The 27359-nt window shown below is 38.8% G+C and overlaps 2 protein-coding genes across 4 annotated transcripts in view; one reads left to right on the top strand and one right to left on the bottom strand.

The window, feature by feature from the left end:
• On the top strand, nt 310–11210 carry LOC109823918 (E3 ubiquitin-protein ligase RGLG3). 3 transcript variants are annotated; one of them, XM_020390371.1, is made up of 12 exons: nt 310–462; nt 583–754; nt 5426–5510; nt 5617–5757; nt 5855–5968; nt 7655–7752; nt 7831–7910; nt 7980–8085; nt 9192–9319; nt 9400–9538; nt 9624–9680; nt 10621–11210. In XM_020390371.1, exons 2-12 carry the CDS (start codon nt 596–598, stop codon nt 10702–10704), a joined length of 1191 nt encoding a protein of 396 aa, XP_020245960.1. In that variant the 5' UTR covers nt 310–462; nt 583–595; the 3' UTR covers nt 10705–11210. The 3 variants fall into 3 exon arrangements, with proteins under 3 accessions (XP_020245960.1, XP_020245959.1, XP_020245958.1); XM_020390370.1 differs by having other exon boundaries at nt 558–754; XM_020390369.1 differs by having other exon boundaries at nt 539–754.
• LOC109823232 (DNA polymerase delta catalytic subunit) overlaps nt 11449–27359 on the bottom strand; it is a 46165-nt gene continuing 30254 nt past the window's right edge. The window contains exons 21-31 of the mRNA XM_020389519.1: nt 16772–16885; nt 16112–16226; nt 15860–16032; nt 15624–15695; nt 14235–14309; nt 14051–14140; nt 13809–13969; nt 12994–13067; nt 12621–12708; nt 12437–12535; nt 11449–11982 (exon numbers count right to left, since the gene is read on the bottom strand). Coding sequence (XP_020245108.1) covers nt 12448–12535; nt 12621–12708; nt 12994–13067; nt 13809–13969; nt 14051–14140; nt 14235–14309; nt 15624–15695; nt 15860–16032; nt 16112–16226; nt 16772–16885 — 1050 coding nt within the window. The 3' untranslated portion in view covers nt 11449–11982; nt 12437–12447. The remainder of the gene's footprint in view (nt 11983–12436; nt 12536–12620; nt 12709–12993; nt 13068–13808; nt 13970–14050; nt 14141–14234; nt 14310–15623; nt 15696–15859; nt 16033–16111; nt 16227–16771; nt 16886–27359) is intronic.

The raw sequence follows: 27359 nt of genomic DNA, 5'->3' as shown, positions 1-27359 counted from the left end.
AGCGGCTTTTGCAACTTTTGTGCATGATATATTGAGAATCAATATACCATAAATACATATTATACGGTAAGTACATACTAAAGAATTAATAATACAGAATATAGTATTTACTAGTAATTTCTCAAACTAAATTCGCCACCTGCAACACGCGCTTGCGGCATACTACTTAAGAAAGTAGAGTAGACGAAGGGGGTTTATTTATTTTATTTTTATTTTGAAAAATAAACAAGTCTTTTTGGCACGTCCTTTACTTCACCGCTTCCGTGCAAACAAACAAACAAAAAAAAAACTTCCAAGCTTATCAAATTACGCAGTCAAAAACGGTCGGCGATTTTCCCTTCATGGCTCTACTCTCACCGCGGGTGACCAGAACTCGCCCTCCGTCTCGCAGCGCAAGCGCGACTTCGCCTCGAAGGCCGCGGTCAAAAACTACAAAGAAAAAGCTAGGAATCAATTTCATCAGTAAGCTCTAATCCTCCTCCTCCTCCTAAGCTAGGGTTTCTATTTTCTCAACGTATTCTTCTTCAATTTTGGGCAGCTAAGTTGAGTTTGTGTAGTTGTCATCTTTGCTGCGCTTCGTAGTAACTAACTAAGCATGAGGAACGCGAGATCTCACCATCGTCATCAACACCACCACCACCATCAAAAGTACGGCCAGCAAGCATCTTTTCCTGCTGGAAGTTCGGGGGACCCAGGGAACCGGAACAAGCGGCTCCCCAGTTTCATACCTGATAACTTCAGCTCGCTCGATCAGGTTCTTGATTTCGATTGTGATGTGAATCTTTGACTTGGTCTGATGTCGAAATGCTGCCTGCTGATTGATTTAGCGAGTGAATTATTCTGATGAGGCTCTGCGTAGCTGAGATTGCAATCTATGTGCCGTTATCTAAATCTCGAAATAGTGATGTTCAAGGGATTATGGACCTTGATAAAGTGAAATTAACGTTCGTCTCAATCGTCGCGTGTCGTCTAAAGCTTGTTAAATATGCTTGGACCGTCTTCGGCGAACAATGATAGAGGAAATTGAGAAACTCGTCTGTAAAATTCTGGAAAAAAAAAAAGATGTCTATATGAAACGAACTAGAATGGTGATGCTAATTTTGCAGATTAAGGATAGCTATGGAGCAGGGCCATCCCCTTGGTCTCGGTTACCCGTACCCCAACCGCGATCCTCTAAAAAGTAGGATAGTGGAAGGCCGTAAGGCCTACCGACATTTTATACAGTTTTGCGGTTCGGGTCTGGTCCAGAGCCGAGATTCTACCCAATTCTGGTATCTGGCCTGGTCTAGTCCATTTGATGACCCTCTCAAGGCCCTGCTCTAAGGGCTCAAACCAATCAAAATTTTCATTGGTTTTGTAACTAACCTAGCGACCTAACCGAACTCTTCCGTAGGAGTATGACCTAGATTGGCAAGCATATATTAGTTCTAATGTACTCAAGAATTAATACTCAAGCACTTTTGAGGGAGGAATTGTAGGAAAATATTGTAAACTTGTGTGCTTGAGAAACACTAGTACTAAGATAGCTAGAAGGGTAAACTTTGGAGAAGTTCTTGCTCAGTCATTTAACTGCTATTTCAATTGTGCAACATAACAAGTTTCTAACTTTCCTTGACGACATGTGGATCTTCCTTGTTGTTGATTGTTAGATAAAACTCTCCACCAACCTAGTAACAACATGATATTGTGAACTAAAGTTTGTTATGCTCCACCTCCAACCAAATACTTGTTATATCCTAATCTCTTGATGATGTGTCCTAACATCTTGATTAATGTATTCATATACATAATCAATTAAGATATGAATAAAAGTTTACTCCAAATATTTTACATGGTATCAAAGCCCTAAATCCAACCTGCTTTCAACATATATGGAACACATTTAAACAAACTCGGTCCCAAACAAAACCATTGTTGCTCAACGTCTTGGCACCATCGATGCTATTTACAGCCTGAAACCTCCCTCAACTCGTCTTTCCATTCGTGAATGCCACCAGCAACTCTAACAACTTGCTCGGCAAACCTCTCTTATGTCTTTGTGTGTGTGCGATGTACACAACTTTTAGCATATTAGGAGGATTTTGGGTTAATTTGGTTAAAGGAAATGAGATGGACCATCATGTTCATACCCTATTCCAATCACCTTCTTCGCTGAGAGGTCCTGAAAAACACAATAGTTTAGATAAAATGGGATAGAACAATAAAGATTAGGTTAATTTTTTACGAATAGTAAATTGAACTTGAATGAAGGAACATAAAAACATTTTTAGGAGAAATTTGTGAAGAAAGTTTGGTGGAACCAATACATGATAAAGAAGTTGCACTCCTATCATGAAGAATAACAAAGGGTAAAGCTGGAGGTGGAGGATATAAGGATGATAGCATATTAGGCTCATAAACCATATGGTCAGTAAATCTGATGTCTAAATCTAAGAGGTAGAATGTATCGCAGAGGAAATACAACAATTCAAAGTACCTGCTAAATGAGTCATGTACAATAATGACCATTTTACCTCATTCAATAGGGAAGAAGTCATGGTTAGGATCAGATTCAAAATTCGGATTGTGGATATCTAATTCAAGTTGGTCAGATCTGAAGAGGGGAGGAGCAGCAAGCGGCAAAGTTCACAGTACTTCCTATAGAGATATGGCTGCTATAGATTGAGGGTGTGATTGACTCCCAAGATTTTTTTAGTGATATTTTGTCCCAAGATTTTTTTAGTGATATTTTGCGAGCAAAAAAAAATCATGGCCACAATCTTGACCAAACATTATGGAGAAATCTCAGCTACAAGCAAGGAGCTGAGGGGGTAATCCACCTCATTGAGATAGACAGCAGACACGAAGTCTGATCTAAAGTTGAGATGAAGCAACAAACTAATTGAGATCAAAACAACAAGATATTACTTGTAAAAGATAAATGTAACAAGAGTCAAATTTGCTTAAAAGTCCACAAGTGTAAAGGATGATGTAGATTAGATGCTTGAAGGCAACAGTGAAGTCAGCCGAACAGGTCATTGGAGTTGTCTCTAAACTAATAAAAGGAAGGCTAAATCTTTTGGGACTGAGTTTGTTTAGATGGGTCCCATATATATTGGAAGAGGAATGAATCTACCGTTCTGATACTTTTGTTCATATCTCAAGTAGTTTATATAGGAATGAACAATCAAGAGGTTAGGATACATCATCAAGAGGTTAGGAAGTAATAGTATTTAGTTGGAGTTGGTAGAGCATTACAAACTTCAGTGAGAAAATCGTCATGTTGCTAGGTTTTTTACATCTAATAGTGACTGACTCTAATTAGGTAAAATAATCTATTATAATTTCCTGATTAATGATGAAGACAACCTAGGATGGATGAACAAAGGCACGAGAGATAGGAATGACATTTACATGATGATTTGTGTGTATGCACGAAAATATAATATCGAGATGTTTTATTTCAATAGAACAAAATAAAATATAGGCCTAATGGTGAGGTTGTGGATAGAGAATAGTGTCGCGTAGCGGTTGGGCACTGCTAAGGCTATTTTGGGTTGCAGCAGCAAAAAACGCAAAATCAAAGAGCGGTCTAGTTTAAATATGTATAAATTTTCTAAAAATAAGACAAATTCAAGAAAAAACTAAAAATTCTATAAATGCATATTTGATAATTTATAGAGATCCTAAGTATGAAATAAATGTGTGACAATCACATAATATTAACAAAATACTGTACAGAATGAAAAGATGTACCTGTTTATCAAAATGACTGTCATTGTCTCATTCTTTTAGCTTTCAATTTCCTCTTATAAAAAGTTCTCAACAATAGAAAAATATTGATTAGTAGCAACATAATATTCAAAATGTGGCACAAAAAGGGAATATTCAAGCATAAATGAGCAAAACAAGATAATGTCATAATATGTAACAAGATTCTATAGATCCTAAGCAAATAGTAAAGATTAAACCCCAACACATGTCCAAACTCCAGACTCTAAAGTTTAAATCCAAACAAAATAAAAGCCAGAAGTCTTAAAAGTGAAGTCTAAAATCGAGTATTAAGTGAGGGGTTGGAGCGGAGATAATGTTATAATAGATAATCGAGTATTAGTTGGTGGAGGCAGCGAAGTTGATGAGGAGTTGAAGCACAGGAAATGGTGGATTTGAGGAGTTTGCAGCGGAGGAGACAGTGGAGTTGTAGGAAGGAAGCGGCGGAAACAGCAAAGTTGGTGGAGGGAGGCGACAGAGCTGGTGGAGGGGGGCAGGGTAACCGGAGAGGAGAGTTATGGTTAGGATATTGAGTGGAGAGGGGATATCAAGAGAAATGAATCGAGTATTAAGTGAAGAGGAGAGTCAGGGTCGGGTTCGAGTAGATTTCGGGTCAAGTTTTTAAAATGGCCGCTTATCTAAAATGCCCTCTGTTAAGTGCTCAAAAGCGCTCTTCCACTTTTAACCACTATGTAGCGCTTTTGCACGCATTTTGCCGCTATTGCGAGTAAATAGCGGTTTGACCACTTTTTTTTACCTGCTATTGATGCAATCGTTGTGGGAGGGTGCCAAAACTGTAATTGCAGTCGCAATTGCGCTGCAATTGGTTGCAATTTATAACACTGCTTAATGGTTTAAACCCATAAGTTGAATCAAGTAACAAAAAAAAAAAAAGAAATTCCGATTAGGTTATTTTACGTGATGCGAATTTAATAGCCCAAACGAAACAAAATAAAATAATCAATGCAAATTAAACAAAGAAGTATCCAAAAGTCCAATCCAATACCTCATAAAATACAAGTGTATATAGCTCTCACATGTTTGTGAAATGTTTATATCTTTTAACCTAGTATCCCTCATGTATAAGGATATTTTTTTTATATGTTCGTTTAGACAAGGCCCAATTGTGCCTGTTACAATGGCTTGACTGTGCTCAACATTCGAATTTTATCATTTCTTAAAAAGGCGACATGTTTATGATGTGATAGGATCTGTACATGTCAGACTTTGTTTGAAGTGCTCGTGCTTCATAGGAAACATGCAGTATGCAGGAGCAGGTTGAAGATAACAGTGTTGGCTTATTCTTTGTATGATTCAAAAAGACGAAAGGAGAACAAAAAAGGTTGAAGATGACAATGTAGTCTCAACTCTCAAATTCCTTAGTTACGAGAGAGATACATGAGTTTTTTTAGAGGCTACTCCTAACAAGTTCTCTTTCATCTATCTTTTGCAATAATGGTTCCAGCTACCCTACTTTTCAGTCATTCTATTAATATATTCCTAATACAAATTACGTTCTGTGTGCACTCATGATTAGCAAAAAATAATTAATTGTTCCGTACAAGTGTATCTGTTCTGAAATTCTCAATTGTTGGAAATTCCTCCTTGCAAGTTGGAATATCTGATTTCAGTAGATAGAGTTTTGACCACAGAAATAATTTCTTCCCATTTTCAGGTAATTTCGGCATTAAGGGAATCTGGCCTTGAGTCATCGAATTTAATTCTTGGGATTGACTTTACCAAAAGCAATGAATGGTCAGGTGAATGTTCTCTCTTACCCAAACTCCAAAGATAAGTAACATTACATTTCCTTTCCCGTTTCTCATGGTAGTTTGAGGTTAGTAACAAAGGTTTTAATGAATTCAGGCAGGTACTCATTTAATAGGAGGTCTCTCCATGCTATTGGTGACACACCTAACCCCTATGAGCAAGCAATTTCAATTATTGGGCGTACACTGTCTCCTTTTGACGAGGATAATATGATACCGTGTTTTGGATTTGGAGATTGTCAGTATCATTGTTTTCGTATTCTTTCATATTTTGGGAGCTTATTTTTTTCAATTTCTACTATTCTGCATCTTACCTAATTGCATTTTCTTGGTAGCCTCTACACGTGATCAATACGCCTTCAGCTTTTTTGCTGATCATCGCCCTTGTCATGGTTTTGAGGAGGTTCTTTCACGATATAAAGAGATTGTTCCACATCTGCATCTTTCAGGTTACTGGATTTGCTCTAGTATACGCTGCAAGGAATGTGCATATCGATTTATCTTGCTTTGTTCACTAGTTCGTGATTATTATCTAAGTATCTATGGGATCACAGTATAAAATCTTATAAATTATTCTAAGATAATACTATGTCACCATGGTAGGCTGGAAAAGTTATCAGCTTGAATTGTTTTTGTCATTAAGCTATATTATTTATCCAGAAATTTGATGTTTAATTGCAATAGATTGTTCAGTACCTGAGCATTTTACATGCACCTCTTTGCCATCATATAGAATGATTGAGCAGTACTGGTAGTTGATAATAGATACACTTCCTGGTATCTGGATGTGGAGTTCTTTTTGAGAACGATATTCACGTCTAAATGGACAACTCATCTCCGTTAAATTTCAGGACTAGTTTATTTTAATCTAATTTTATTTCCTGCCATGCAATGTACAAGTATCGAGCACAAGTTTCTAACACTTATCTGGGCTTTATTTTGTGAACCAGGTTTGCTTCGCTGAACTTTGACAAATGCACCACCATCAAAGCAAATAATAATATCTATAAATAAAATTATCATGGAAAGGGAACTAATGTTACTATGTTCGTGAATGCAGCAATTCTATTCAGCTTTATTAGAATACTTTTAACAGACTACCCAAGATGAGATATAAAGTAGATGGAATAACTTATCATTACAAATTTACAATATTACATAAAAGATTGTCATGGGATTGAAGGAATTAGGATGATAAAAGATGGAGATAAAAGAACTTATCATTACATATAAGATTGTCAAGGGATTGAAGGAATTAGGGGGGTACAGGATGGTGTTATTTCAGTATCATTAGACTAACCACAATGGTCCCACAACATATATTGTTCCTTGAAAAACAAACATTTTCTCTAAGAAATTACTTTAGGACATGATAACTAGCAGTTAAAGTCATAGAATCGTACGCATACACAGAATCCACTGCGGTAAATAGTAACTGCAGGATGTTTTGGTTGAATGTCAAATTTGACAAAGAGAAGAAGATTTGATGAGTCCAAAAGGGGTTAACATAGAAAATTTGTTCCTCGATTAATATCAATAACCATCATCAATCATTTGAAAGTTTTGAGGCATTTTTCCTATGTTCAGACAGGTTATAACTGCATTTTGACTATTACACCACAGCAGTCAGCCTGACGGCTGTATATTTGTCTGAAAGTTCAGATCGTCAACTGTTACCATATTACTTTGATAGCAAATTCAATTCTTTGGTCTCTCATGTGTCATTTAGTTTGTAAGCTTGTTGCATACCTTAGAATGAGACCAGACTCTGACCTTGATGTTAGATCATTTAAACTGACATCTAAATGCTTGAGCCTTGACATGGGACGGTTGGAGGTCTTTTCTGCACAAACCATTAAGTTACCGAGATATTTGGAATTCAAAATGCTTAATTTTGTATTTCTGTTCATGTATAAAACTAAATTTCCTTTAATGGCACTAATACTACTTTTGTTCCTAACATACCTGGCTTTCTACTCATTCTTCTATTCAAAGATATCATCCTCAGTAGGCACTACCATATACACAAGCTTACAGGATCATAATGCTATTTAGTTTGTTAACTTTTGAACCAGTTTTGTTATGCTTCCAAGTATACTAGAGCATTTAATCATTCCCTTCTAATTATTGTGCAGGTCCTACTTCATTTGCTCCAGTAATTAATGCTTCTATTGATATTGTTGCGAGGAGTAATGGACAATACCATGTCCTTGTCATTATTGCTGATGGACAGGTTAAGATATTTGACTCATAAAAAAGTTCTTCTGTTGACATATCATATTAACTTAGTTCACTTAGATGACATCTTTAGGTCACAAGGAATCCAGACGTACCACGCGGAAGTCTGAGTCCACAAGAGCATGCAACCGTAGATGCTATAGTTTGTGCCAGGTACTCAATTCAGTAATTTAATTACTCTAGTTTCTTGCTACGTTCTTCTGAAGCGCTTTCACCATTCAGCTATTATCCTCTTTCAATCATTATGCTTGGTGTGGGTGATGGACCATGGGACGCAATGCAGCAGTTTGATGATTGCATTCCTCAACGGGAGTTTGATAACTTTCAGGCAATAGCGCTTACAATTGTGTTTTCTTTGATCTCTTTTCCTATTATTACCTAATACTTATTCTTTTTTCTGGTGAGAAAATGCTTGTAAACTTTCAGTGCACTTTAAAGATCATAGACTGCCTTTTCGTAAAATGCTCAGTAATTTAAACCATGTTGGAAGCCAATGTAATATACAATACGGATGTCTTAACCTTCTTCATAAAGCCCTTCTTAACTTTCTTCATAAACCTTCTTCAGTGCACTTTAAATTATCATAGACGCCCTTTTTGTAAAAAGGTTAGTAGTTTAAACCATGTTGAAGCCAATGCTGACGTCTCAACCTTCTCTGGACCCCTTCTTAACTTTCTTCGTAATCCTTCTTCAGTGCACTTTAAAGATCATAGACGTCCTTTTTGTAAAAAGCTAGTAGTTTAAACCATGTTGGAAGCCAGTATATATACAATAATGCTGATGTCTTAACCTTCTTCATAAACCCCATCAAGTATGCATCTCATGACAAGTCTGATATAGAAAATAAAGGAAGGACTTGTCTTTGTGATGGAGTATATAGTAAAATTTGTACTTCCTTTCTGTATGACATAGAAGCACCCATTGAACAAAGGTGAAGGACAGGATAAAATTTCCATATGAGGTGGTGGTTAAGCTCTGTCATGCAGAAACTAATTTGTGGAAATATGAGTGCATGTAACATGCTTCTTTAAAACATTACTGGTAATGAAGACAACCTTCATACAAGAACACCATGGATAGTTGGGTAACATAACAATGTCTATGAACTATCAAGCATTAAAAAACAGCAACCCTTCACATGGATTTGCAGGCCTATGTAGGCCTGGAAAAATGTAGTCGAAGTGTTTCCCAGTTAGAGCAAGCTAAATCGATGCTTTTGAAGAATGAAGAAACCCCATCGTCATTCTTTTTAGCATCCATATTGCACCTATTCTCAGCATAGACCTTCTGTGGAAGCACCTACTATATATTATTGTTACGTCAGTATTTAATCCTATTGGAATGGAGGATTTTCCTCCATGATAATAATCCATGCTCTGTTTAGAAGCCAGGCCCAGCATTTTGAATGCGCTAAATTTTTTAATGCTTGTGCAGTTTGTGAACTTCACCAAGGTCATGTCTTCAAATATGGATGTGAAGAAAAAGGAGGCAGCTTTTGCACTTGCTGCTCTCATGGAGATTCCCTTCCAGTATAGGGCCACCCAAGGCCTTCGACCTATGGAGTATGCCATATTTTACATTTTTATTTAATGCCATCAGTAATTTGAGGATTAATTAGTAAATAATCTTTGATGGATCTCAGAAAGCAAAGGGAAATAGCAAGTGCACCAAAGGTTCTTCCTCCTCCACGAGAAGTAATTGAACGAGATAATCAAGCAGCAATATCACATCCTCCGGCATCAAGTTCTGAATCAGCAGAGTATAGTATTCCCACAGAACAGGTATAACCTCATTCTGTTGAACATCTTTGCATTTGAGGTTTTTTCGGGTGATTTACATGAGCTTATTGTTTTTCTTGCTGTTCAGGCCTGCCCTATTTGCTTAACAAATCCACGGAATATGGCATTTGGATGTGGTCATTTGGTAAGTTTTCTTCGACCTTTTTTTGCAGTAAAACTCTATATTTTACAGCGAGTAAATGATTATCTCATCAGCGTCTGGACGTGAGGTTATGTTAGATTTTTGGTATTCCATTCTCAGGGTAGGAACTTAGGTGGTATTTGGTTCTAGTTCTTTTATATCAATCTTTATGTATTTATTTCGTCTTGAGACTTTTGTGTTTAGTTAAGCACGTGCTTATGGAACAGCGGAAGTACTTTTACCTCCAAAAAAAGAAAAGAGAGAAAAGAAAAGAAAATGTCTGCTTGTTATATATAACTGATATCCAATGACCTCTAGGATGATTTGGAACTATCATCACTAAATATGATCTTACAGATGATTAGTTAACCGATTGTGGAAATTGTTTCACTTTAGATGATCCATTCTTTGCCTATTTTCAGCATGCATTTGAAGGTCGGTCTTAAATTCACAAACATGTTCTCAGGATAAAAAATACATCCTTGGAAAAAAAATGACTGGTATTAGAAGAAAAATGCCGATCTTCTTTCTGTGACTGCAAGTGCACCCCAGACCCACATTTTCTCAAGTCCTGTTGAGCTGAATCAGTGTAGTCTAAATTGCAGGATTCTTGTTTTTAAAAATTAAAAAAAAAAGTCTAAAACCTTTCGAGGCCAGAACTAATATGGATATGCCCCTCAAGGTACCATCTGTTTGATTTTTCAGCTAAATCCGTTGATGAAAATACCAGGTTCATTTAGCGCACCGCGTTGGTGATGTGTTCTTTAACCAAAAAAGTCTTGCTTAGTTTAGAAATATAATATTCACTTCTAAGGATTAGTTTATAAATATAATCTTCACCACTAAGGATTCTGTCTTTATGGTAAAGTTTGTTAGTTAAATGGATCACAGTTGTGAACAATTGTAAATTGTAATGATGTAACTTCTATTTTCCCCTCTTAAGACCTGCAAGGATTGCGGCCCAACACTCTCAACATGCCCCATGTGTCGAGCTCCCATAACGACACGTGTGAGGTTGTTCTCTTAGACGAGATGGCTCACGCAGCACCAACAGAGAGCTGCTGGTTTCCTACTGCAGGAGCACATCTATCGAACAGTGTATTCTCTTCTTCTCCACAACCACCCAGCTCACTCCCTCTTATTCTGGAGCAAAAAGGCACTGCTTGATGATATACCGTCTATAAGAGTTGTAGATAACAGCAAAAAACTTGCTTAAGTAGCTGCTGGCTCGGAGCTATGTGGTTCGATAAGCCCTTCTAATTGGTGTGAGCATGTAGCCTAAAAGCATTGCATTTGGTTAGCAAAAGTTTGATAAATTCTGTACATGAAGTTAATAAGCCTCCCTCTGTAACTATGTTGAAATAAGGTGAGCTTCCCAAGTTATTTGTTTATCGTCTTTCTTGAAAAAGAAAATGCCATCGTATATGTATACAAATACAAGTTTGTTGTCAGTTTGTGTGTAATTTTTGCCTGTGACCCATCTGTATTAACTATTTGCTAGCATCTATCATAAGCTTTTTTTTTTGTTTTCGAGAATTATTTTGAACAAAAGATGTATCCTTGGAGCCTCTCATTCAATGTTACGGATCTACCAGTAAACCAGATTTCAGTAGCGCGCTCAGAAGGTGCTTGTGGGTGGAACAATCACAATTTTTGTAATTTAATTATAATACGGCATGCCAGATTGGATGTGTGCTTTTAGATGTCTTAATTTTCTTCTCAAGAATGAAACTTGGTGACATTATCCCTCCTTTGTATTCGTGTTCGAAAATAAAAAAAACAATTTCCTATTCTTCAACCAATTAAAACTTTAGGCTCTACACTATATAGCTGAACAAGGACGTTAAAACATTTCTTGTGCCAAGCCAGGTACAAAAGGCTTATGAGCTACATTCATCCCAAACTCATCTCCACATGTTGAATGTTTTGCCGCTGACATAATTACTGAGGAAATGCTCAGAATACAGTCACAATACACATTCCTTTCCTAGAGTTCAAACACATCAGTTTTCTGCTGGAGGAAACTCAGTTCCTACAAATTCTCAGCAACTCTTACTAATTTACTGTGATGCCTGGGACCTCCAGGCCTCGCTTAGCAATTGTACATCCAGTAGTATGAGAAACACCAAGATAATCCTGCAAACTTTGAACCACATACAAAATCGCAAAGTACAGTTATTGAACAGCGACAATCCGAGCCAAGTTGACATCCAGCTGTCTTTAACTGAAGTTACTAGTTGCCACTCATGCGGATGCCAGACTAGTTATGTACCCAAAATACCATCAATTCAGCCACCAATTATCACTGTCAGCAACGGAAGACAAATGCATCAGAAACTAAATATCCGGGTTAATTTCACAAAAATCGCCTAAACTTTGAGAGGTCTTGCACTAAAACCTCCCACAACTTTATAAATCATAGAAGACCCACTGAACTTTCAAATTAACACTAAACCCCCTGAACCATTGGAAATTGTCACAAGCGGTGTTGATGGGTGGCGTAAGAAGTCAAAACTATACTTCTTTTACTTTTAACCATCCTTATCCAAAAACGGTTAGAAGTTGCATCTAGTAGATAGGAATAAGTTTATCCAAGAGTTGTCATGCAAGGCAAATGACAACTTAAAGTAACTGTAGTCAGTCATGGTACATAAGCGAGACAGTTAAAGAGGGTTTTCTATGACTTCTCACGTTCAAGGAGTTTGTAAAATTTACCCTTATATATGTATAGGGCTCACACATACAGTACAATATAATACCTCGAAAGAGCTCAAAAGTTCCACCGGTCAAGTTGCGTCTTAGCTTCAGCCATGTCCTTTTGTGCTTTCTTCCGCCGATAGAAAATGGGGCAATCCCGACTAAGAACGAAGCATGCATTTCAGATATAACAAAATGAACTCAAATATGAAGTAAAAAGTTCAAAAGCAGAAACAAAAAGGAAACCTTGTGCACAAAACATCTTGGTGGAGCGAGCCTTGGCATTCTTGACACTGCGTCCATAGCCTCCCAAAAAGCATCTCCAGCTCACGAACTACACAAACACAATCAGCCCATGAAAAACAACTAGAAGCAATACATCATGTGAAGTGAGAAAAGATGATAAAACAGGCTAAGCATGTTGATCATAAATGGGTAAATTACATATTAAAACCCCTAAAGTGGAAAACAAGGGAACCTCTGCATAAATTTCTACAAAAGACAACCAGTCAGGTTAAAACCTAATCATGGTGCTTACCTCTCAGCTTGCATTTCTTACCTCTAGTAACTGGCAGGGTTAGCAAGTAAAAGTCTTATGAGATAGAAGTAGAAGCCATACCATTAGCTACTGTCTTGGAATACAACTCCGCTTCTCTTCCTTTGCAGTGTTTGCAAAGTGTTTGATCTGCATTGCTGGTGAAAAAAAAAACAAGAGAAACAAGGTTCAGCTCCTCAATTATTTCTTGTTTAACACGTGTTACGCAAGGAAAAAGATCTAGAGATGTGTTCTCCATTCCTCCTTAACTTATTGTAAGGCTTTGCCCTATCATCAATGTTATGGTGTATACAAACACAAATAATATGGTTCTCATTTCCAACAAATATTAAAGCTTTGCATTACCATCACTAATGTGGTGTAAACAAATACAAATAATATGGTCCTCATCTCCAACAAATGGATATAGAATCCATTTGGACAAATATGGTAGCGGCAGACCTTTTGACATTTCTTTATTTGTATCAGATTATAACAAATTATATCTGAATGCATGTAAGTTTAAACTGTATCCTACAATACATATAACATTCAGCTACTATTATTGTTTGACTGGGTCTGAATTTCATAGATATTAAATAATTACAGTGCGAATGCAGTGTTAGAAGAATATCTATTTTGCATTACTATCTGCTAAAAAGACAATTCCAATTATGACAACACCTATATACGCTCCCTAGGTGCTCAGAATGGACCTCATTCACCAGTCTCCCACTTCAAGAGATATGTAGATGAGATTATAAGTTGAAAAAATAGTTTGTTAACCAAATATAAATACTTTGCTCTTTCTAATCCGGAGACAGGTCTGCAACATCTACCTTTACAATTAGTCATGCAAAATCTGGAAAATGGCCTGCTTCTGTATTTAACAGACTTACCTAAGTAGCGCTTTGCATCCAAGGCAGCCAAGCTGTTTCTTTGCGAATTTCATTAAACCGCCGGTTGAAGGAGTAGAAATTGACATAGCCCTGGTGTGACTTCCTTGAAGGAGTTCTTTACTTGCATTTTTCAGAATAGGTTCAAATATTCTCAATAATGGCTGCCAACATGAAAAGATTTGGAAAATAAATTCAAGTAAAAAAACCTTTGGCACAAATACGAGAGTGGATACTTATTAAACCTTGCTGATCTGGTTCTCAAGGTAGTACTGGGGGTCAATAGGAATGTTGTTCTCAAGCACATATATGGGATCCTCCGACTTCTCATAAGCCTGAAATTAGTGCATCACTTGAATACATAAATCAATGAATATGAATATACATGCTAACTATCTACTGCACTTGGGCGATAATGAATTGAATTACCTTGGCACCTTTTGCAGCTTTAATTATGACATATGGAACACGGTCTCCAACATTGGGGGCAGTTGCAGCATCACGCTGTTCACAAAGAACATGATGGTAGATCAAGCCACTAGATCAAATCACATTTTAAGTTAAAGCAGAATAAAGAAACAGAACAAATAAATAAAGCATGCTGCAATGCGAGAAACTTTAACTAGAGCTCTTCTATATCATCAATGGTTCAATCTTTCTCCTATATTCCTTTACCTAAAAACATTTTGGTACAACACAAACTCCATGATGTTAAAATATCAACTCATCTTGTTAGTTGTTGTATTGAGTTGTTTATATTAGATACAAGTTCTTGAAATAACAGTCAGAGAGAATCCCCATAGATCGAGCTAGATGCAACAATTTTGAATAACTTGTGGTATACCAAAGTCTTCTTTTTCTCAATGTTATTCCTTAATTTTGACACATTTGGATACAAGTAACGTGCAATTGTATATGTTATTATTCATGTTACCTAAAACACTAAAAAGTGTGGTTAAGAAACAGAAGGAAAGAGAAAATAAGAAAAAAATAAAACTCATACAGTATCATATTTTAGGCCATGCTCAATAGTTACAAGTTAATTTACAAAATGACATATTTCTCTATTTCAGTTTTTTTTGGGGAAATTTGTGAATATTTGAAAACTAACACAATAAGACAATAAACAAACTGTTGTAATATATGCTAGTAGCCCAACATATAGTATTAAGATCCCCTCCTTTGCAACATATTCCTTTTTATTTATCATGGATAGTAAATTACATGTTCAATGCTTGTGTATCATGTTGTTTGAACTTTGAAGAACTGCTTTTGTTTTCTAACATTTAGTGAGACTGTGGTATCCATTCCTCGTGTCATGCATGATTCATTCAATTTGTCTCCAGTAACAGCACTACATCATGCATGATGTGCACAAGTTCTTTTCCTAATTTTTTCTCCAACAATTCACACTAAACGTGTTCATTATAGTTACACTTGTGTCACATGCGACAAGCACACTATATTCACACTAGTTGCCACCAAGAATCTTCCAAATCTTTATGTAGCATCATCATGGCAATTGCCACCATGTTGACATTTTTGCTCAATACATGTCCATCAACTTTAGTTCTACCCATTCCTTTCCTATAACACACAGAGGTGGTAAACATTCATTACTCTGAAATGGTAACTAAAAGATTGGGTCCTAGAATTAGGTATCACATGTTCAGTAACTTTATACCTAATCGTGAATCTTTCGAAGTTAAGGAGACTGCTGCACCAAATAACACGCTGACCTATTTGTCACTATTGTCTATTTTGCGCTCAGAAAAGACCAAAACAAATATGGAAATAGGGGATGGAGGTGTGGCATACCTTTCTCATTCGCTCAGCAAGTTCAACATGTGCAGCCTTCACAGCATAATCATCACCTGTTTTTGTCAAACCCTGTTATGTGAGAAAGACGAGCAAATTAGATAAAAATGCGGCCAACCTGCATTCCAACAAATTAGGCAGAACCCAAACAATAGAATAGGCATCATCCAGATTTCATTCAAATTCTGAAAGACGAAAAACAGCTTTATAACAGTGATCCAAGAAATAACTCACACCTTTGTTATAACCAAAAGAGACAAGTCCATGCGGTTCATCAGAAGATCAGATATGGTGTTCTTAACATATTGAACAGCACCAGGAACATCTCGGTCAATTAATAATTTGTTAAGGCATTCAGTCACCAGATTTTTTACTAACAAACAGTTGTCTCTTCTGACTGTTTCAATGCCTGTTACATCAAAAGAAAAGAAGATTAGAGAGGTTTACCACATGAAGTAACTCTTGTGCAGTACTGAAATAACTCTTACCTTTAGTATCCATTTTGTCGAACTTATCAGGATTTGTCCAATACAATCCAGCATATCTTTTCTTGCTAATTAATAGATATGGATAATAAACCTTCTCGAACTCTAGTTTGATGGGCTTCAAACACAAATATTAGACAAACCTCCACATTAACAAACTTGAATAACTTAATTAAAACTTAAACAAGTTGAATGATATATTATTTGATTAAATAAAAACTACGCAAAGAATCAAGCTACAGCTAGGTTGATATGGAAACAAAATGATGACAGCTAAAAGTACTTTGAACATGAATCCCAAGATCAGAAATATAAGCATCTGCAAAACCAGCATTATGAATCGGTAAATAAGGTAACTAAATTAACCAACTTATTCATCCACATAAACAACAATGTAAAAGTTAGATTTGCACAGATGACAACCCCCTGAATGCGCAATTATTTCATTAGGAAAAAAAATCAGGTGATAATCCTGTAAAAACCACCAGAAAACCTCAATCTGCTATCAAACTCGACCAATGAGATGGACAAGTAAAAAGAATGGTAATTAAGTGGGAAACATAAAATACCTCTACAACTCCACTCAAAACAGTGGTAAATTGGAATAGATAGAAAACCCAAATAGTTTAACCAGTAAATTCCATAAAACACTTGAATAAATACCTTCGTGAAAGTTCTGCTGATATAATCGGCTGCCTCCCTTCCCAGTTTCATTGCAGCTTCTACACTTGGCACACCGAATTGTACCATGACAGAATCAGTGTCTCCATAAACAACCTAGCACAGAATATAAGTTATCAATAGTGACTAATCATTAACAAAAAAAAATTCTCAAATTCAGAGACCAATTGCACACATATACTTATGGCAGTGTCTTTGCATTGTGGTCAATGCCATCACTACTGTGTTCCAAATTGATTAATACCACAATTCAGTACAAAATATTTTCACCAGTGTATGCTTGATGCTAAAAGTTTCCGAAGCAATTATCGGTCACCGACCACCAATTTCTTCCTTCTACCATTTTTAGTGTGCTTGGAGTATCTTCTTAAAAAATATTGTGTGTGTGTTTTTTTTTTTTTTTTTTTGTGGGGGGGGTTTTTAGTGTGCTTGGAGTATCTTCTTAAAAAATATTGTGTGTGTGTTTTTTTTTTTTTTTGGGGGGGGTCGTTAAGACTGCAAACACAGTTTATGTACAAAGTAAAACTTCAATATGATATGATAAGGATTAATTGTTAAGATATAGCCATTTCCCTTCCCCCTTATGTGGAAAATTCCATCTCATTGGATCCTATTGCATTTCTCATGTTTGCAGTTCATCTGATTTTATTACAAACTTTTCCACAGAAAATAATAAGAAGAATTATTTTCTTACGATGTCTTTATCAATGAAAGATATAATCTATGAGCATGATTAAAACAATTTTTTCATTTTTTATTAGAGACTCGATGCACCTAAACCAAAATGGTATCTGTTAAGTAAACCTTAACACACTTCTGATGTCCCAAATTACTACAGGGTGCCAAATCCTAGATGATGTATTATTAACTTAATAATACGCTCTTTCGAAACAAGTAAAAGTGAAAATATACTTTTAGAGGGCAATCAACCGTAGTTTCAAAGATTCTAACCTACCTCTAAAAAAATATACTCATAATTTGACCTTTTTTTTAACCTCAAAAGATATAGATTTCATTGATATTAAAAAGCTTCATGATACCTCCCCGAAACTTTGGGAGCAGATACATCATGAAGTGACACATCCCTCACTGAACAAAAGTATACATAACGCAAAACTATCACAAAAGATTTTTGAGCTATACACATGGAGCTCCTGAAGAAACAAAATAAACCAAAAGACCAAACTCGTGGTAGCTTCATTCTCCCAATGATACATATCCAGTAGTAACACCAACCTATAAATGGAGCATTCAATCCCAAAAAAACCATGACCAAAGAGCACATACTATTCCCGAAACCACCAGCAAGCTTCATAAATGGGCATGCAAGAACCAAGGTAAGATCGAAACCAAATCCTCAACGCCATGTCCAACTAGCACACATTATCGGACCCTGCAGAAATGGTGACCCATCTTATCGAGCCATAGAAACTTTTTGAATCAGAATGGGTAACTCTTTTGGAGCAAAAAAATACTGAGTTTTGAGAAGGGTGTGACCCAGCTTGGAAAGAGCATCCGCTACAACATTTGATTCCCTTACACAATGACAAGCAGGGATATCTCCAAGTCGATGATTCGTGGACTTCCATAATCTAGTGAGCTACAATAGTGGGCACTTTTTTCCTATGCTCATGGCTAGGCTTTTAGAGTCAGTGTACGCAATTGAGGACTGCAATTGCAACTCTTCAATAAATTCAGCTCCAACATCTAATGCATAGATTTCCCATTGAAAGCTAGTACCCATTCCTTTAGGCCCCGCAAATGCGCAAACGAGCTTCCCTTCATGGCATTGTTTTAAATATCGGCCGATAATCGATATTATCGGCCGAGTTATCGGATTTTTGAGCTCTCCGCTACGATAAGTTGGTTTTGTAATCGGTTATTGTTTTGGGGAGATTATCGACGAGTTATCGACGTTATCGGCACTTATCGGCCGATAAGTAAGGCTAAATTATCGGGATTATCAGGATTATCGGCCAGGCATTTTGAGTTGAGTTGTTGAGTTTTTAAAACCTGACCCGACCCGTTTTGTTAATAATATGAAACTTAAAACCCGAAACTTTGTGAATCCGACCTTCAAACCCTAACTTTGTCTCTAACGGCTGCTCCTTTTCTCATAGGGCGCTTCCTCCGTTATCTCCATCTCATGTTCTCTGCGCCTCTTCGTCGCTCGCCTTCATAAACTTCAACCTTGAACTTCGTCGCTAGCCTACCCTGTCAATCATTTTTTTTTTCCAGAAACATGGTTATATACACATGTTGTGAGCTTTCCTTCTCTTGTAATTCCTTCACGCACGCACTTTCTCTTTTAAGTAATATCAGTTATATAACTATTCTTTTATCATACTTTGTTTTTCTGTTTTTCCTGTAACAGAGACTTATATAAAAAATTAGTGAATAAACTGTACATACTTTGCTTTTCTGTTTTGGTGTGTTTATATTTCATTAAGCATGGTTAGATTACATTTTTTAGTTGTTATATTATATATATATATGCCATCCAATATATTGCTCCGATAAATACTACTTATCCCCGATATATCCCCGATTTCCGCTATCCAAATAAGGATTTTGGCCGTCTGATAAATCTCCGATAACCGATATTTAAAACCTTGTTTCATGGTATCGAATCACACCCCCAATGGCCATTTGGTTTTTACGACAAGATCCATTAACATTGAGAGCAAACGAATTGGCCTTTGGGGGGTCCAGGCACACAAAGAGATTCGTTTAGCCTTCGGGACCTTAGGGGTGATACCTAAAGCAAGCAAGGAGTCGATACCATACTTTGATGAATGCATCATAGGTTTGACAAGTTGGTCCATATGTTGCAAAGCATCAATGATAACCATCCTAGCATGCATATGATTTTTGATCATACCCCCATAGATAGTATTATTCATGAAACTCTAAATCTGGCAGTAGATGGCAATGCAAGCTAGCCTCCCCATAATGAAAAATGAGACTTTCATTTACAAGTCTGAAACCACCATTTGATTCTAGCGATTATGGATTGTGAAGGAAAGTAGGGAACTGCAAATATGATGCTGAAATACCTCCATAGGGATTAGGCTAGCTCGCCCTCCACAAATAGATGATTCAGACTTTTAGATTGATGGCTGCTGGAGCAAATGCATTTAGAAGCTAGGGATATACAACTCCTTTGTACCGCTTGTCCACTGGAAGGATGTTGAAGAGGATCCTCCAGCAGATAAGCTTGGTCGAGGTAGGCATGGGGGTGGCCCAAATATCCTCTAGAATATGCATATGAGGATGGTGATCACAGATGGAGTTTCATGCAGATTTGGTGGAGAATGACCCTGTGATTTCAGAGGCCCAATGGCGTTTATCATCATCCTCTGATAGCCTAGGAGCATAAGCATATAAGGACTGCATCACTTCATGGCCGAGACAGTGAAGTAAATCCTCGAATGACCAAGTACCGTTATGATAGAAGTCCCTAAGTTTTAGCTTGGATATCTCCATTGGGGTTGAGGAGATCCAGTCAAAACTCAGGGTGTCAACGGTCATACCAGAAAAAAACATTGCCTCTGCCAATGAACCATGAACATCGATCAGCAAATTCATGTCTTAAGACCAGAATATTTTTCCACTCCACTAAGCATCGTTGACGGCCCAACCAAGATATGGGACATGGCTGAATTTTGTACTTAGCTAACATAAATGAAGTCCAAATGGAAGATTGGTTACATAGTTGCCAGCATTGTTTGAGAATGAAAGCTTTTTTGATATCAAAGAGCTTGCGGAAACTCAAGCCCCCTTCATTGACAGGGATGCACAAGTTATGTCAGCTGAGCCAATATTTTTTGTTGCCATACTCGGAGGAGCCTCAGAAGAAATTAGCGAGCAAACCCTCAATCATCTTGATAATAGATTTAGGGAATGCGGTAGATGAGAGAAGGTAAATGGGCATGCTACTGAGGACATGTTTAATGAGAATGATGCGACCCGCACTACTCAATAGTTTGCAATGTCGCCCTAGCAGGCGAGCTTTGATTCTATCAATTAAGGGCAAGAAGGGGGTTATCTATCAAATAGGTCATTGGGAAAACACCTCTAGGGAACTTGAGAGTAGATTTGACCACCCTAGTGCGTGATCGAGAGGCTTTAGATTGAATGTAGTATCGGCTCTTAGCTAGGCTGAGAAGCTAGCTCGAGGATTGCATGCATTTGTCCAGAAAATCCAAGATGGATATGAGGGACTGACGGAAAGCATTGGCAAATATGATCAGGTCATCCGCAAATAGAAGATGGGTGGGACAAGTGGCCATGGTAGTGGAGAAGTGGGCTGAACTGGGGATGAAGTGAGCAAAGCCCAAATATAAGGCTTCCTCTGCTATGATGAATAGACTCAGAGATAATGAGTTCCTTTGCCTTAGATCTCGAGAACTCTTAAAATAGCCCCTATGGGTGTCTTGAAAGACCACTGAATAATGGCAATTGCAAAGCTTTGATGAGCTCAACTCAGTCCATGGAAAAGCCAAACTGAAAGAGGACTTCCCATAAGAAATCTCATTCAAGGCGATCATATGCTTTATGCATGTCTAGGTTGAGGATGATGTTGGGATGCTTGGCTTTTTTGTCAAGATCCCGACAAATCTCTTAGGCAAGACTCACATTATCAGATATACTCCGACCTTTCACAAAGGCCTCTTGATTGATTGGGGGAGATGATCATGGGAAGGACCGAGGCAAGTCTCATGCAAATCGCCTTAGCAAAGATTTTGTATAAGATGGTACATAAGCTTATGGGACAGAAGTCATTGAAGTCGAGGACAAGTTGCTTTTTGGGAATGATGACAAAGGCTGTGTGGGAGATGGCTTCAAGGAGGCGGGTTTGTGAGCCAGGAGGTCATTAGCTGCCGCAAGGATAGAGGGCTCAATAATTTCCTAGGAGGAAGTGCAAAATGATACCGAGAATCCATCAATACTCGCAACACTGTCCACTGGGATAGAGAGGGCTGCATGATGAAGCTAGATCAAAAGGTCTCAATAGCATGAGGTTCATATCTGCGGAGATCTTGTTGGGGATGAGGTTGAGAAGATCAATCTTGAGATGGTGGGGTTCGGAGGAGAAAAGTTTGGCAAAGAATGATACAGAAGCTTCATGAATGGCCTCTTGACCTTGGAGATTCTCTCCATCCGGTCCTGAAAGCTTACCAATGATAGCTTGAGACGATTTGCTACGGACAATGCCATGGAAGAATTTGAAATTAAAATCTCCTTCTCGAAGCCATTTGATATGGGATTTTTGCTTCCAGAAGATCTCTCGGATAGAAGCTTCACTCCATTTGGATTTACAATCTTGAAGCTTCTTATAGGCATCCGAACACCAATGAGACTGAAGGGGTGTTTCGAGAGCATCAATCTCAGATTCCAGCTCCTTTTTGTGGGCAAAAATGTTCCCAAATGTGGTAGAGTTCCACTCTTTAAGGTGGTCTCAAGAGCTTGAGTTTGATGCAAAGGTTCTTAAGAGGGGAGTGGTGGTCATTAGCCCATTGTTGTTGGACTACATTGAGGAAGGAGTTGTGCCGAGACCACATGTGTTGGCACCGCCAAAACCTCGGACCGGAATGAGAATTGAGACACCATGAAAGGATGATGGGAGAATAATCAGAGAAGGAGCAATGAAGGGCTTGAGCTGATAGCCCCCCTACAAGGAGGAGGTCCGATGATTGAAGAACTCTATCAAGGACTTCCCAAGTATGCCTCAGGTCTTTCTGGTTGTTACACCAGGTGAACTTGTTCCTAATGGTAACAATAAGAGCCATATGACAATCATTGATGCAATTATTGAAGTCCTCCATAGCTCTCGATTTAGGGAGAGCTCCACCAATATTATCTTGGATAGAGGTAATTGTGTTGAAGTCTTCCCCCATATCCATGGTCTGTTGAATTGGGAGTGAATGGACCGAAGGTGGTCCCAGAGTTCTCTCCTGAGTTAGACCGTGTGCTTACCGTACACGGCCAATAACATGAAGGATAAATCACCCGAGGACACAGAGATAGTAATGCATTGAACTTCTCTGTGAATGATGCTGACTTGGGTGGATGGCCTCCATAAAATCTAAATTTTGCCACCTAGATCCTCATTCGAGGTCCAGTTGGAAGACTCACAGAAGAAGTGGAATTTTCTGATGCACTTGGAAGTACCATGGGCTTAATGATAATGAAGAGACGGATTATGTTCTGCTATAAGTTGGCGGCAGTATCCAAAAGTATCAGGGTTGGCTATACCCCTGACATTCTAATCACCTTATGATTAATCATGAGGTGGATGGATTAGGATCCTTTCGGACCATAAGTTGGAATTGGAGTGGTTGATCCGGATATCTCTTGTTCCTTTTGGAACTTTGAGGCACCTGGGAGGGGAGATCATCGGTATTGTGGCCTTGAAGAGGTGAGGGCTCATATGGGGGTTCCTCCCCCTCAGAGTCATAAGAAGTGGATTGAAATGCATCTGCGGGGTTTTGTGCATCTTAGACGATAGCTGATAGGGAGTTGGGTTGGGAGTCTGTGGCTATGGAGGAGCCCGAATCCGAGCTAGCCTGAACTTGGACTGAATGAGGTGGATTGTGCTCGAGATTGAGGATGGAGCCTTCTGCGGCGCTGTGGGGTTGGGTATTAGGAGTGGAGGATTGTGTTGTCAAGGACTTGAGGCGAGCTTGCTCGATGATGGTCACTTGACGGTTCACCGCATCCCAGAAGGCTTGGTTAGCTTCCACATTGGGTTGGACTTGAGGGGGTGGCAGCTGAAATGCAACGGATTTGCGCTTATGCTTGTTGTTGGTGCGAGTGGGGGGAGCTGGAGTTGATTTATGGGTTGTATTAGGTTGAAACTCAGTGGAGACCTGGTCAAATACGGGAGAGGTGATGGTTTGATTGGTTTGTGGAGGAATGGAAGTAGCATGTTGATGAGGATTCTCAGTATCATGGGAGTCGGGGGTGCTGATTGCGGATTTTTTAGCTTTCAGAAGGGGCCGAAATGGGATGGAGGGAGGGTGTTAGCGAAAGAATGGAAACGGGGTTGTTGGTGGGGTTCTGGCTATATGTTGTGGCCGAGAATTGGCCTGCGGTATTTTGACGAACATGTGGCGTGCTCCTGTTCATCACTGATGGTTGACCCTCCTCTTAGAGCTTGGGGTTGTCCAAGTGATTCTTGGAGCACTCTACAGATGTGTGGCCTTGGATATGGCACTCATTACAGTACTTTGGCAACTTTTCATACACAATGGGTTGCTTAAACCCTTCAAAAAGGCCTACCCAAATAGATTGGGGCGGAGGCTTCCTAAGATCAATTTCAACACAAATTCTCGCTACACTGGTACGAGCGAGGGTGGCCGTAGCCTTGTCAAGGCAAAGAAATCGGCCAATTTTGTTGGCCACTGCTTCTAAGAACTCTAGGATGAAACATTGAAGAGAAAGCCTCGGAAGAGAGATCCAGACAGGGGCAATGCATGAGTCCTCCTTCACATGACATAGATTGTGCCACCTGAAGATTTTGTAGGGGAATGTGATGAGCAGTGTTATCGAGGCGCAAGGCGCAATGTGGGGCGCAAAAGGTCCTTACGCGCATCATGCGCAAGGTGCACAATGATGCGTGCGTCTCACTGAATTGAGACGCATAACTCAAACTAATATTTTCTAACATAAGACAAAGAAGCATATAAGCAACATGTTTATAAATTAACACATAAAAAGACTAAGAAATATAATTTCACCTACTATATCACAAAAGAATCTTAATTAGCATGCATAACATAGAGAAGTTCATAAATTTCCACAAATCACAATACAAGATAATATTCAACATGAGCAAAAGTCTACGAAACAAAATAAGCAAGTAGCAGAATAACAGTGTCTAATCATCCTCATCATCATTGTCATCCAACTGAAGTGGAATTTCCTCACCCTCAAAGAGTCTAATATGAAAAAAGAAACAGTCTCTTACATGATGTAAATATGTAATCATATAAATTATTTTCAAAAAGAAAAAAAGAAGAAAAGAAAAAAAAGAGAAAAACTAAAAGAAAAAAAACTAACCTAATTTCGCTTCGACGGTGGCCGACACGTTGGGATTGGGGAGTGAGAACAGTGAGAGAGTTTGAGGAGCAGCCACTGTAAGAGAAAAAATGAAAGATAGCTTGAACCCTAAACATAAAGGTTAATAAATAAGGGTTACCGCACCCAACCCAGTTCGTATCACATAACCAGCCTGCAGCGTCCCGCCTCTGGTGCGGGGCGCATTTGCTGCAGGCCGCAGCGCCTGACGCCAGGCGCACGTGGCTCAATAACACTGGTGATGAGAATCATGGATGGCTGAGTAAGGACCTTCAGCAAGTCTTTATCATCTTGAAATCTAAGTAAGAAGGCTCTTGATGTGAGAGGGCTAATGGAGAACGGATGCTCTATGCCCCTAGGACACAGAGATAGTAATGCATTGAACTTCTCTGTGAATGATGCTGACTTGGGTGGATGGCCTCCATAAAATCTAAATTTTGCCACCTAGATCCTCATTCGAGGTCCAGTTGGAAGACTCACAGAAGAAGTGGAATTTTCTGATGCACTTGGAAGTACCATGGGCTTAATGATAATGAAGAGACGGATTATGTTCTGCTATAAGTTGGCGGCAGTATCCAAAAGTATCAGGGTTGGCTATACCCCTGACATTCTAATCACCTTATGATTAATCATGAGGTGGATGGATTAGGATCCTTTCGGACCATAAGTTGGAATTGGAGTGGTTGATCCGGATATCTCTTGTTCCTTTTGGAACTTTGAGGCACCTGGGAGGGGAGATCATCGGTATTGTGGCCTTGAAGAGGTGAGGGCTCATATGGGGGTTCCTCCCCCTCAGAGTCATAAGAAGTGGATTGAAATGCATCTGCGGGGTTTTGTGCATCTTAGACGATAGCTGATAGGGAGTTGGGTTGGGAGTCTGTGGCTATGGAGGAGCCCGAATCCGAGCTAGCCTGAACTTGGACTGAATGAGGTGGATTGTGCTCGAGATTGAGGATGGAGCCTTCTGCGGCGCTGTGGGGTTGGGTATTAGGAGTGGAGGATTGTGTTGTCAAGGACTTGAGGCGAGCTTGCTCGATGATGGTCACTTGACGGTTCACCGCATCCCAGAAGGCTTGGTTAGCTTCCACATTGGGTTGGACTTGAGGGGGTGGCAGCTGAAATGCAACGGATTTGCGCTTATGCTTGTTGTTGGTGCGAGTGGGGGGAGCTGGAGTTGATTTATGGGTTGTATTAGGTTGAAACTCAGTGGAGACCTGGTCAAATACGGGAGAGGTGATGGTTTGATTGGTTTGTGGAGGAATGGAAGTAGCATGTTGATGAGGATTCTCAGTATCATGGGAGTCGGGGGTGCTGATTGCGGATTTTTTAGCTTTCAGAAGGGGCCGAAATGGGATGGAGGGAGGGTGTTAGCGAAAGAATGGAAACGGGGTTGTTGGTGGGGTTCTGGCTATATGTTGTGGCCGAGAATTGGCCTGCGGTATTTTGACGAACATGTGGCGTGCTCCTGTTCATCACTGATGGTTGACCCTCCTCTTAGAGCTTGGGGTTGTCCAAGTGATTCTTGGAGCACTCTACAGATGTGTGGCCTTGGATATGGCACTCATTACAGTACTTTGGCAACTTTTCATACACAATGGGTTGCTTAAACCCTTCAAAAAGGCCTACCCAAATAGATTGGGGCGGAGGCTTCCTAAGATCAATTTCAACACAAATTCTCGCTACACTGGTACGAGCGAGGGTGGCCGTAGCCTTGTCAAGGCAAAGAAATCGGCCAATTTTGTTGGCCACTGCTTCTAAGAACTCTAGGATGAAACATTGAAGAGAAAGCCTCGGAAGAGAGATCCAGACAGGGGCAATGCATGAGTCCTCCTTCACATGACATAGATTGTGCCACCTGAAGATTTTGTAGGGGAATGTGATGAGCAGTGTTATCGAGGCGCAAGGCGCAATGTGGGGCGCAAAAGGTCCTTACGCGCATCATGCGCAAGGTGCACAATGATGCGTGCGTCTCACTGAATTGAGACGCATAACTCAAACTAATATTTTCTAACATAAGACAAAGAAGCATATAAGCAACATGTTTATAAATTAACACATAAAAAGACTAAGAAATATAATTTCACCTACTATATCACAAAAGAATCTTAATTAGCATGCATAACATAGAGAAGTTCATAAATTTCCACAAATCACAATACAAGATAATATTCAACATGAGCAAAAGTCTACGAAACAAAATAAGCAAGTAGCAGAATAACAGTGTCTAATCATCCTCATCATCATTGTCATCCAACTGAAGTGGAATTTCCTCACCCTCAAAGAGTCTAATATGAAAAAAGAAACAGTCTCTTACATGATGTAAATATGTAATCATATAAATTATTTTCAAAAAGAAAAAAAGAAGAAAAGAAAAAAAAGAGAAAAACTAAAAGAAAAAAAACTAACCTAATTTCGCTTCGACGGTGGCCGACACGTTGGGATTGGGGAGTGAGAACAGTGAGAGAGTTTGAGGAGCAGCCACTGTGAG

The sequence above is a fragment of the Asparagus officinalis genome, chromosome 9, assembly GCF_001876935.1.
Source record: "Asparagus officinalis chromosome 9, Aspof.V1, whole genome shotgun sequence".
Classification (NCBI taxonomy): Eukaryota; Viridiplantae; Streptophyta; class Magnoliopsida; order Asparagales; family Asparagaceae; genus Asparagus; species Asparagus officinalis.
Note: the sequence above shows the minus strand (reverse complement) of the source record. Positions and strands in the feature narration are given on the sequence as shown.